At 40.5% G+C, this 12,076-nt stretch overlaps 1 protein-coding gene across 1 annotated transcript in view; it reads left to right on the top strand.

Annotated features, from left to right (window-relative positions):
• Nucleotides 1-12,076, top strand: part of CASP9 (caspase 9) — a 33,973-nt gene that overhangs the window by 563 nt on the left and 21,334 nt on the right. Inside the window, exons 2-4 of the mRNA XM_036745558.1 lie at nt 3,898-4,105; nt 4,484-4,497; nt 6,469-6,550. Coding sequence (XP_036601453.1) covers nt 3,898-4,105; nt 4,484-4,497; nt 6,469-6,550 — 304 coding nt within the window. The remainder of the gene's footprint in view (nt 1-3,897; nt 4,106-4,483; nt 4,498-6,468; nt 6,551-12,076) is intronic.

Raw genomic sequence — 12,076 nt, 5'->3', positions numbered from 1 at the left:
CCCTTAGGGATCATCTAGTCTTGTGGTTCTCAAACTTGTCTCAGGACCCCTTTACACTCTTAAAAATTATTAAGTATTCCCTTAAGAGCTTTTGTTTATGTGGTTGTGTCTGTTGATATTTGGTCTATTAGAAATGAAAGCATCTTAGTATAATTATGAAATGAGTTTTGATCTCATAGGGCCCCCGAAAGGCTGTCTGGACCCTTTAGACTTTAAGAATCACTGATCTAGTCTAACTCCCTCCATTTACACAGGGGGAAACAGAGGTTTAGAGAGGGGCAGTGGTCTTTCCGAGGGGAGCACTGACTCCCCAGATCATTGTGCCACTCTGCCTTGCTCCAGCCCTGTCCACCCCAGATCCCCCAGGGCCTAGAATAAGCACCTCCCATTTCTTGTGCTCCTTTCCTGTGCCATCTCACTTCCCCTTTTCCTCTCCTTCTAGGCCTGAGACTTCCAGTGTCCCAAATGACTAGTGGTACTTTAAGGTACTCTCCGCAAAGCCGTGTGGAGCAAGTAGTACAAGTGTTGACCTTCCCATTTCATGGGTGAGGAAAAAGACTTAAAGAGGTGAAGAAAGACACTTAGGATCCTAAGAGAGAGAGCTGAACCTTGAGAACAACCCCATCATTTAACAGACAAGGAAACTGAGGCTCAGAGAAGTTAAGTGATTTCCTGTTCAGAGGGCTGGAATGTTAAAGCTGGGACTCTTGATACCAGTTCAAGGTTTATTGTGATTTCCATTAGAGCATCCTGTCTTTCTTATGATTGAGGGCATGTATATGAAAAACTTTCCCCAAGTCAATCAAATGCAGGTCTCAGCATTCAAAAATAATTTTGTTTTCCTCCCAAAAATGTTGCTCTAACACTAACCAGTAAATAAACCCTTTAACTCTTTAGTTTTCCTAAAGTGCTTAATATCCCTAGGCTCTTTGGGTGCTTTTGATGGGTGCTAATGATAGATCCCTAAAAGGTCCTGGACTTTCCAGCATGGCCCAGTCCCTGGCGTTCACCTAAGGCATTGCCCATCCCAGTCTATAATCCTTTCAACTGCCCTTTCATCGTGGCCTTCATTGTTTGCACCTAGCCCAGTCCAGGCTACTCCCCACTCCTTAATCCATCTAGACCCCTTTATCTGTTAACCTCCAGACCACCCCAGGCTGCTTGCCACCTCTAGATCCCATACAGATCTTCCCATAGTCTTTCTGTACAAAAGTGTTCATCTTGCCCCCATTAAATTGCACAGATTCTTAAAATCTGGCTAGCTTATATTGGTGTCACAAATATGGCAGACTTGCTAGGAATCTCACCCACCCCGATAAGCTACTTGGACAGAAAGAAGGCTTGAGTGGTTGAATTCTTTTGAGGCAGACCCTTGCCCTATTCCCTCACATTTCAGGGTTTCCCAAGACTACTAGACCATACCCTATGCCCTCACATTTTGGGGTTTCCCAAAACCACTAGACCGCAATGCTTTCATATATGTCATGAAGAGACTCCATATGGTGGGAGATTCCAAGATCTGGAGCTGAAAGGGACTTTGGAAGTCATCCAGTATAACTCATTTTATAGAGGGAGAAACTGAAGCTCAGAGACAGGAAGGGATGTAACTAGGGTTCAAACTCCAAATACAAGTGCCCTTTCTGCCATACCGAGCTGTGTCGCTACCAGGTTCAATTTGGAATCAGGAGAGACCTGGGTTCATTCCTGCCTCTGACACTAGCCACATGACAGTTGGAAAGAAATTTAATTTCTTTGTGCCTCAGTTTCTCTCTGATGTTGAACTGGTTGGAGCCCAGTTCCCCAGGCTCATATCCTGGATTCCTCATTCTTTCTCACCTCCTCATGTGTAACTTGTTGCCAAGATGCATGTGCCAACTCTCAAGCCCTCTGAACTCACAACTGAACTTTTGAAATCTTTCGGAGTTGTTTTCTTATTTTTTATTGTGTTTATTTTGAAAATTATTCTCCCGATTCTCTTACTTTGCTCATCCACGTCTTCCCAAGTCTCTATGAATTCCTTCTAGTTCATGGCGTTCCATAGTGTAATAGTGTTTCATATTCACATTCATACATTACATTCACAATTTCTTAACCTGGTCCCCAGTTAATGGGCACTTATTTTCCTTCTTGTTCTTTGACATTATAAAAGTGCTGCTAGAAATCATTTTTATGTATATGCTACCATTTCCTCTGTCTTGACTTCTTTGGGAAATAGGCCTGTTAATGATATTGTTGAGTCAAAGAGTGTGTATAATCAGTGAACTTTTTTGCATAATTCCAAATTGTTTTCCAGAATGGTTGGGCCAATTTATAATTCCACTGACAGTGCATTAGTGTACCTGTCCTTCCACAGCCTCTCCAGCATTTGTAACTCAATAGTAAATGTTTTGTTATCTTTGCCAGCCTGATGGAGGTGAGATCAAGCGTCAGAGTTGTTTTAATTTACATTTAATAAAGGAAATCTTTTATTATTAGTGATTTGGACCATTTTTATTTATTTAGCTTTTGCTTTTTTGCATTTTTAATCTTTTAAAAATTTATTTAATTTTAGTTTTCAACATTCACTTTTATAAGGTTTTGAGTTCTAATTTTCCTCCCTCTCTCTACTCCCCCCTCCTCAAGATGGCATGCAATCTGATATAGGCCGTACATGTATAATCATATTAAACATATTTCCACATTAGGAATTGGGCCACTTTTAACTGGGTGTTGAGAGTTTGCAGCAGGTTGGCTCAGGAAGACCTGAGTTCAAATTTGACCTCAGCTGTGTATTAGCTATGTGACCCAGGACGAATCGTTTAACCTCTGTCTGCCTCATTTTCTCAATTGTAAAATGGGGTTAGCAATAGCACCTACCTGCCAGGGTTGTTTTGAGGATCAAATAAGATAATATTTGTAAAGTGCTTAGCTTAGTGCCTGGTCCATAGTAGGTGCTTAATAAGTATTTGTTCCTCCCCCTTTCTTTTGAAAACTCTTCATTATCTTTTGGCTACCTACAAATAATACTTTTTAAAAATTAGTGTGGTTTTGTTGGTGGAGTTGTGAACTGATCCAGCCATTCTGGAGAGCAATTTGGAACTATGCCTAAAGGGCTATAAAATTGTGCATACTCTTTTACCCAGCAATACCACTGTTAGCTCTACATCCCAAAGAGATTTAAAAAAAAGAAGGGAAAAGAACCTATTTGTACAAAAATATTTATAGCAGCTCTTTTTGTGGCGGCTAAGAATTGAAAATCAAGGGGATGCCCATCAGTTGGGGAATGGCTGAACAAGTTGTGGTATATGATTGTAATAGAATATTATTGTGCTATAAGAATGACAAGCAGGATGATCTTAGAAAACGTGGAAAGACTTACGTGAACTGACAAAGTGAAATGAGCAGAACCAGGAGAACACTTTACACAGTAACAGCAACATTGTACAATGATCAGCTGTGAATGACTTAGCTCTTCTCAGCAATAGAATGATCCAAGACAATCCCAAAGGACTTATGCTGAAAAATGCTATCCACCACCGGAGAAAGAACTGATGTCTGAATACTAACTGGAGCATACCATTTTTCACTTTCTTTCCTTTGTTTTGTTTGAATTTTATTGCACAAAATGATTAATATGGAAATGTTTTACGTGATTGTATATGTGTAACCTATATCAAATTTTTTACCGTTTCAGGGAGGGGAGAGGAGAGGGAAGGAGGGATAGAATTTGGAACCCAAAACTTAGAAATAACAAATGTTAAAAATTGTTTTTATATGTAATTGGAAAAAAAATATTATTAAAATCTCAAAATAATGAGTGTCCTTCACACAGTCCTGGCAAGTTGGGAAAGGGAGAAAAGGTGGAACTCACCAGGTTATTGAATGATATATCTCCTTTCTATGCATTTTTTCAAATAGAGGGCTGGTACTCGGAGAGACCAGGCTAGGCAGTTGATCACGGATCTTCAGACACGAGGGAGGCGTGCCCTTCCTACATTCATCTCTTGCCTAGAAGACACCGGCCAATGGGCTCTAGCAACTCTGCTCCGTGAAAGCAACACGACCCAGCGACTGGACCCCATTGACATCAAACCAATTGAAATAGTCAGATCTGGGGAACTAAGCAGTAAGTATTGAAAGATGGGATAGTATGCCTACTGAATAGAAGGGGGTGTTGGTTAGGGCCCTGGGTTTCTTGAGATCCAGAGGCATCTGGGTGGTGCCGTAGTGTACAGAGCACTGGACCTGGAGTTAGGAAGCCCTGACTTCAAGTAGCCGTATGACCCTGGGCAGTCACTTGACCTTGGTCAGCCTCGGTTTTCTTAACTATTAATGGAGATAGCAGTAGCACCTATCTCTCAGGGTGGCTGGGGTGGATCAAATGAAATAATATTTATGGAGCCCATTACAGACTATGAAACACTATATAAATGCCAGCTATTCTTGTCCAGAATTCGATATAACTTATACTCTTGATCTCGAGGTCTAGAGAGAATGAATACAGATAACTGTATGGCTGTTCAGTACTTTTAAAGTTGTGTGTTCTTGTTTTGCTACAAGTCTGGTGAAACGTGTTTGGGAAGTTAGGTTTTAAACATGCAGTGGTTTTATCAAATTTGCCTATGTTAAAAATTGGTAGGAACTTCAGAGGTCATCTAGTTTGACCTGCCTCATCCATGTTGTATGAAATTCATAGCCCCACAGAATCTCAGGCAGCTAGGTGGTGTAATAGATAGAGTGCTGGGTCTGGAGTCAGGAAGTCTCAAGTTTAAATAACTGTATGAACCTGGGCAAGTCATCTGACTGCTGTTTGCCTCAATTTCCTCATCTGTAAAATGGGGATAAGAACATCTTTCTCCCAGGGTTGTTGTGAGGTTCCAATGAGATCATAATTGTGAAGTGCTGAGCACCACATAGTAGGTACTATATAAATGCTTATTCCGTGTCATAGTAGGAAGGAATCTCACAGACCATGTACTCCAGCCTCTTTAAGAATGCCTACAGTTACCTGTCAAGTAGTCATCCAGCCTTAGCTCAAAGATCCTCATTGAGAACATTCTACCTTTTAAGGCAATCCATTCTACTTTAAGACATTCATTATTAAAAAGTTCTAGATTAGAGCAAGCCTAGTCCCTCATCCACATGGCACCCCTTTACAACCTTGAAGACAGCTGTTGTGTCTCTCTTAAGTCTTACCTTAAGTCTCCAAGCTAAGCATCCCCCATTCATTCACTTGATCATCCAATGCCCTCAGCATCCTTAAAGAATTAGGGTAGTATCTTAGCACTGGCTCTTAGCACAGTGGAAGCACTTACTGTGCGTTTGTGGGCTTGTTGGCTAGTGTTCTTGGAATTGTAGTGGAATTTTTTAGGGACTCTAGAGGGTCATTGCTTACCCATTTGGGTTCCTGAGGCTGGGGTCAGCATTAATGAGTCAATTAAAGCAATGTAGCTGTTTATTCTGTTCAGCTAGGGCAGATTGCATGGTGGACAGCAGTCTGCCTCAAGCATGACGTAAGAATCTCCTCAAATACAGATTCTTAGGGTAGCATTCATAAGGTAAACACTACTCAAAGTAAAATCGGGTGAAACAAAGAAAAAAAAAGATGACTATAAAACACAGGTGGTTATACAAGAAGAATAATAGACTCCTTGGAGAAAAATGTGTAAAGAGATAGATAAGGATCTATCATCTGAATATGGTTGGTCTTGCTTAAAACAAAGAAATCGCCCTGTCAGAATTAGAACCCAGGAGTTTAAGTTGGTGGTTTTCTGTCCTTTCCTCCCACATTTTACCTCCCCTTTTGTGTAAGCTCTTAAGATTTGGTTTGAAATGATGACAGGTTTTCATGGCAGTACAAGATTTAGAACTGAGGGAGTGTGGGGAGGGGGGGATGATGACCTTAGAGATCTTTTGATCTAACCCATTCATTTTGCATCATCCTTGGGCCCTCTGCCTCATTCTCCCTTTCCCCTTCTCACTCTCTATCTCCCATCCACTTTATCCATTTATTCATTCATTATTTATTTATTTATTTTGCCGGTTCCTGATGGATGACCTAACAGACCATTCATTCCAGTATAGAGCACACCAACTCTTGTGTCTGAGGACCAGGGTTCACCCCTCTCATCTGACCCTCACTAGATTGGGGTCCTTAGAGAAATCACTTTATCTCACTGGCCTCAGTTTTCTCATTTGTAAAACAAGGTGGTTGATGGCCCCTGGGGTCCCTTCTGGCTCTGTTCTTATGGTCCTTTATCGTTTGATGGACCAGAGTGGGTTGTTGTGGTCCAGTGGTGCTTTGGGGTGGGTGGAGAATATTCAACATTGAATTCCCCCTCCCCTTTTTTTAAGTTAACAAACAACAACAAAAATGAACATTTCAATATGCAAAGAATAGGAGGGAAACATATTGTCTATGAAACGTTGAGTCTCAGAAACAGGCTTTTCCTCAGAAATGAATGAACTGCTTCTCTTCCAGATGTGAAGCTTCCCATGAGACCACTGACCCCAGGCTCACAAACCAGCAGGAAAGAAGACCCAGGGGCATCATACTTGGATCTAGCACGGGGTATGTATGACTCAGTTCTTGCCTGTGCTCAGTGTAACTTCCCTGTGTCATTAGAATTCGTGTTCTTTTTTTTTTAAGCATCAAAGTTTGTTATTCTGGATGAAAATCTTTTCCAACAGATGACATAGTTCCTGGCCTCCTCCTCTGCCTTCTTCTAAAGTTGGCCTTTGTTTTTGCATCAGTTTCTGGATGTATTCCTGCTACCCTTCCTCACTGAGCCTTCCTTATAATCAAGACAAAAACCACAATTAATGACCTTCTTCACTTTCTTTGCATTTCCTGAGGAAACCTGCGAGTTAGCCTCTCATGCTGACTTAGTCACCTCTGTAGAAGAAAAACTCTGTACCCATCATTTTAGCCAGAGTTGGTTAGAGATAATTTCTTAATGAATCAGCATTCCTGCTTGGAGAGTGATGCCTATAGACAGTGGCCCTGCTCGTTGGAATTCCTGATCACTCAAGCAATTTCCACTTACATTTTATAATAATCCTAAAACAGAAGACAATATTCCATGGTGGAGCAAAACAAAGGTATAGAATTTAAGCTCAACTTTTTAAGATGAATTTATTTTTATTTTATTTTTTTAAAAAATGTACTTATTTATTTTTAGTTTTCAACGTTCATTTTTATAAGATTTTGAGTTTTAAATTCCCCCCCTTCATTCCCCACTCCCAGCATGGCATGCAATCTGATATAGGCTATCTATACATGTATGGTCATATTAAGCGTATTTCCACATTAGTCATGTAAAGATGAATCAGAACCAAAGGGAAAAACCATGAGAAAGAAAATGCAAAAAAAACAACAAAAAAAGAGAAAATAGTATGCTTCAATCTGCATTCAGTCTCCATACTTCTTTCTCCGGATGTGGACAGACTTTCCATCATGAGTCTTTTGGAATTGTCTTAGATCATTACACTGCTCAGAAGAGTTAAGTCTAACAAAGTCGGTCATTGAACAATGTTGCTGTTTACTATGTACAGTATTCTCTTGGTTCTGCTCATTTCACTCAGCATCAGTTCATGCAAGCCTTCCCAGGTTTTTCTGAAGTCTGCCTGCTCATCATTTCTTATGGAACAATAGTATTCCATTATATTCATATATCACAACGTGTTTAGCCATTCCCCAAATGTTGAGCATCCTCTCAATTTCCAATTCTTTGCCACCATAAAAAGAACTACTATAAATATTTTTGTATATGTGGGTCCTTTTTACTTTTTTAATGATCTCTGTGGGCTACAGACCTAGTAGTGGTATTGCTGAATCATGTACAGTATATAGCCCTTTGGGCATAGTTCCAAATTCCTTTCCAAAACGGCTGGATCAGTTCACAACTCCACCAACAATACATTAATGTTCCAATTTTCCCACATCTTCTCCAGCATTTTTTGTCATGTTAGCTGATCTGATAGGTGTGATCTGGTACCTCAGAGTTGTTTTAATTTGCATTTTTCTGATCAATAGTGATTTAGAGCATTTTTTCATATGAGTATAGATAGCTTTAATTTCTTCATCCAAAAACTTCCTCTTCACATCCTTTGGCTCTTTATCAATTGGGGAATGACTTGTATTCTTTAGAGATTTGACTCAATTCTCTCTATATTTTAGAAATGAAGCCTTTATCAGAGACACTGGCTACAAAAATTGTTTTCCAGCTTTCTGCTTCCCTTCTAATCTTGGTTGCATTGGCTTTGTTTGTGCATTTCTAAGTTGAATTTAAACAGAGTAATAATAATGTTAATGTTGTCATACCCTTTGGAGAAATATCTTTCTGAGACTCTTTTTAACTATGAGCCTTTCAGTTTGGTCAAAAGTGAACAAAGAGAGTCTTTTCTTAATTGGAATAAACTAGAGGTTATCAGACTGTTTGGTCTCAGGACCCCTTTACCCTCTTAAAAATTATTGAAGACCACCACCCAAAGAGCTTTTGTTGATGTAGGTTTGATCTATTGATATTTGCAATATTAGAAATTAGAACAAATATTTTCTTATCAATTCAGTTAAAAACAACAAAAATATCCATTTCATGTTATCATAAATACATTTTTAATGAGAAATGAGAAAAAAAATTAGTGAGGTGAGTATTGTTTTCCATAGTTTTAAAAACATCTTTAATGTCTGGCTTAATAGAAGATAGCTGGACTCTCGGTTCTGTTTCTGCATTCAGTCTCTTGGTTTTAGAGAATCCATTCCCTTACTGGAGCTGAATAAATCATTTTAAGGAAGACTGATTAGGTCCGTGATCCAAGTGACACCAAGGCCTTCTGGGACTCTGGCATAATATTATTTCTTAACATTTCAGAACACAGCTGAGGTCTTAGCTTGTAAGCTCCTTAGGAACAGGGATTGTTTCATTCTTTGCATTTATACCCCCAGGGCCTGGCACTTTGCCCAGCTTAATAAATTCTTGTTGGTGCATATATTTCTTTATCTCCCACCAGGAGAAAGCTAGACTGTTCCCTTCTCAGTTATGCCAGGGTCATTTTGTTGCTACAACAATTTGAGGCCCTGAAAGAAGGATAGACGTTTGTGTAGAGATGCATCCTGGTGTCCTGGCAATAGTGCTGGACTAGAGATTAGGCGACCTGGTTTTCAGTTGTACCTTGGATTTTACAGGTGCCAGTAAACTGGACTGAGAACTGTCAAATGAGCCAGGAGAGATTTTGCTAGCTAATAAGGGAAGACAGAGTCAGATTTCTCAGAACATTCTTCCAGTGGCACAAAGCATAGAGAAACATTTTAATAAGCTTCTGGTTGCTTTTTGACTCTGTCAACAAGGAAAAGAGTCATTAAACTGGAACAGATAAGAGAACCATTTCCTAGATTATTTTACATCAAAATCCACACCTTAAAGGAAATATTCTTTTGTTCCCACTTCAGTTCCTACTTCATGTCATTCGGGGGCCATTTCCAGGTGTCCTGATTTATATTTTGCCACTGGCCCCAGGTGGCTCTGGAGGAGAAAGTGAGGCTGGTGACTTTGCACAGCCCTCCCTCCTTTGAATACTGCTCACTTGCATCACATGGCATCATCTTCCTGATGTTGTAGTCCTCTGAAAATGAAGGACAAACAACAACAACATGCCATTCATAAAGCAAGAAAAACATAAATAATCACAAACATTGGTAGTCAGGCAAAACAAATTCCTATGCTGGCCATGTCCAAAAATCTATGCTGCAGGGTGCCTTCTCAAGAGGCGTGTAGTGTGTTTCCTCTGGAATTATGGTTGTTCGTTGCATTGGTAAGTTTTTCAGATTGCTTATCTTTACAATATGGCTGTTATTGTTTGAATTGTCCTCCTGGTTTCGACTTTGCATCAGTCCGTACAATTCTTACCAGGCTTTTCTGAAACCATCCACGTCGTCATTCCAAACCATCCACATTCACATACCGTACTTGTTCAACCATTCTCCAATGGATTTTGATGGGGACATCCTCATTTTCCATTCTATTCCTAAACAAAAAGAGCTCCTTTTAACATCTTTGTACCTTAAAGCCCAAAACTCATTCTTTAATCTCTTTGGGGCATAGAGCTAGTATCAGCATCACTGGGTCAAAGGGGATGCACAGTATAATAGCTTTGGGGGGCATAGCCCAAAGTACAATGACTGGACTAGTTCCCAACCCCACCCAGGGTGCATTAATGTGTCTGTTTCCCCATAACTCAACATTTGTCATTTTTCTTTTGTGTCAACTTTGCCAACTGGATGTTGTTTGCCTCAGAGTTGTTTTAATTTACATTTTTCCAATTATTGGTGATTTAGAAAATTTTTCCTCCCCCCCCCCTTTTTTTTTTTGAGGCAGTAGGGGTTAAGTAATTTGCCCAGGTGTCTGAGGCCGGATTTGGACTGAGGTCCTCCTGACTCCAGGGCTGGTGCTCTATCCACAACGCCACTTAGCTGACCCTTGAGAATTTTTTCTCATATGGCTCTTGATAACTTGAATTTCTTCCCCTTAAAGGTGCCTGTTTATATCCATCGACCATTTCCCATTTGAAGAATGAGAGCCTGCCCTTCTCCATGATCCTCAGGAACTCCTATTTCTTGACCCCTTCACCTCTGTGCTGCTCATCTTTAATCATTTCTTGTGGTTCCTTACCAGTGAGCCTTTCTTTGAGTTCTCTGGGCACAGCTTTTAGGCTTTTGAAAGAGATTTTTCTTGTTTCATCATCACCAAAGACCCAGAATTTCTTCCTTACTGTCCTTTTCAGCCATTTCCAGGCTTCTCTTGTCCTCTTTTTTTTCTTGGTTTCACAGACCAGAGCTCTCACGGCCACTTTGAGTTCTTCACTGCTGCTGTCTCAGTTCCATCTGTCATGCAGAGATCAAATGCCTCTCCAATTTCTTGGTTTTGGTCCTCAGTGAGTTCAGGTTTGGGCCAGCTATCCTTACTGTGGACGGTGGGCCCTAAGGTTGGCTTCTTGGTGCCAGTGACCATCCCGCTGCTCTTGGTTTCCTGCAGCATTCTTCAAAACCCAGCAGAGGCGATATATTTTACAGGATCCACAGCCCTGTGCCCTGTTATTAGTACTCCGAGTACCATCCTTCTGGAAATTCCTGTATAGAGATTTTTTATATTTACTCATCTACCTATGCCTTGTAGCCCCCAATGTAAGCTCCTTGTGGGCAGGGGATTTTTTTTTTTAAGAGAAGGAAGGCAGGGCAATTAGGGTTAAGTGACTTGCCAAGGTCACACAGCTAGTAAGTGTGTCAAGTGTCTGAGGCTGAATTTGAACTCAGGTCCTCCGGACTTCAGGGCTGGTGCTGTACTCACTGCGCCACCTAGCTGCCACTAGCAGGGGCTTTTTTGGTTGTCTTTGTATCCTTGGTGCCTAGCACAGAGCCTTAGGCCTCGGAGGTGTTTAGTAGATATTGAGTTAAATTGGATTGACATCTGTATCATACCCTGATCTTAAAAAAAATTGGATTGCTTTATTATAATAATCACTTCCCATTAAAGGCCTATGAATGAATGTATGAATGAATGAAAAATCATTTAAGTGATTACTATGTACCAGGAGCTGAGGATTAAAATGACTAGTAAGGAAGGCAGCCTCTGCCCTCAAGGAGCTTAATGGGGAAGGTAACACATATATGACAGTGCCTGGTGCTTAATAAATGTTTATTGACTGACAGCGGCTAGGAAAGAATTTTTAGACAGGGAAGTCAGAGGAGTCATTGGACAATCGATCGACGTGTCTTTCCAGGAATGGTAATGTCATTTTGATGATCGCTCTCAAAGCTAGAATTAGAAATTGAACCGGGGGTAGGGAACATGATGAAACGTAGAATTCTCTGGTTGGCTTTTGAAACTCTTCACCACATGGCCCTTCCTACCTTTCCAATCTTCTTACCCTTTATTTCCCGCATGTACTTAATGATCCAGCAACACGGACCTTCCTTCTGTTTTCTGCATCATCTTCTGACTCCAAGTCTTCTTTGCTGGTTCACTCCTATTTACGCTGTGTTTACATTGTACATATGTGGTTGTTAGAATGCTGTTCCCCCCATTTCTTCCCGTTAGAA

The sequence above is a fragment of the Trichosurus vulpecula genome, chromosome 2, assembly GCF_011100635.1.
Source record: "Trichosurus vulpecula isolate mTriVul1 chromosome 2, mTriVul1.pri, whole genome shotgun sequence".
In the NCBI taxonomy this organism is placed as follows: Eukaryota; Metazoa; Chordata; class Mammalia; order Diprotodontia; family Phalangeridae; genus Trichosurus; species Trichosurus vulpecula.
The sequence above is the reverse complement of the archived record's forward strand: the minus strand, read 5'-3'. Positions and strand labels throughout refer to the sequence as shown.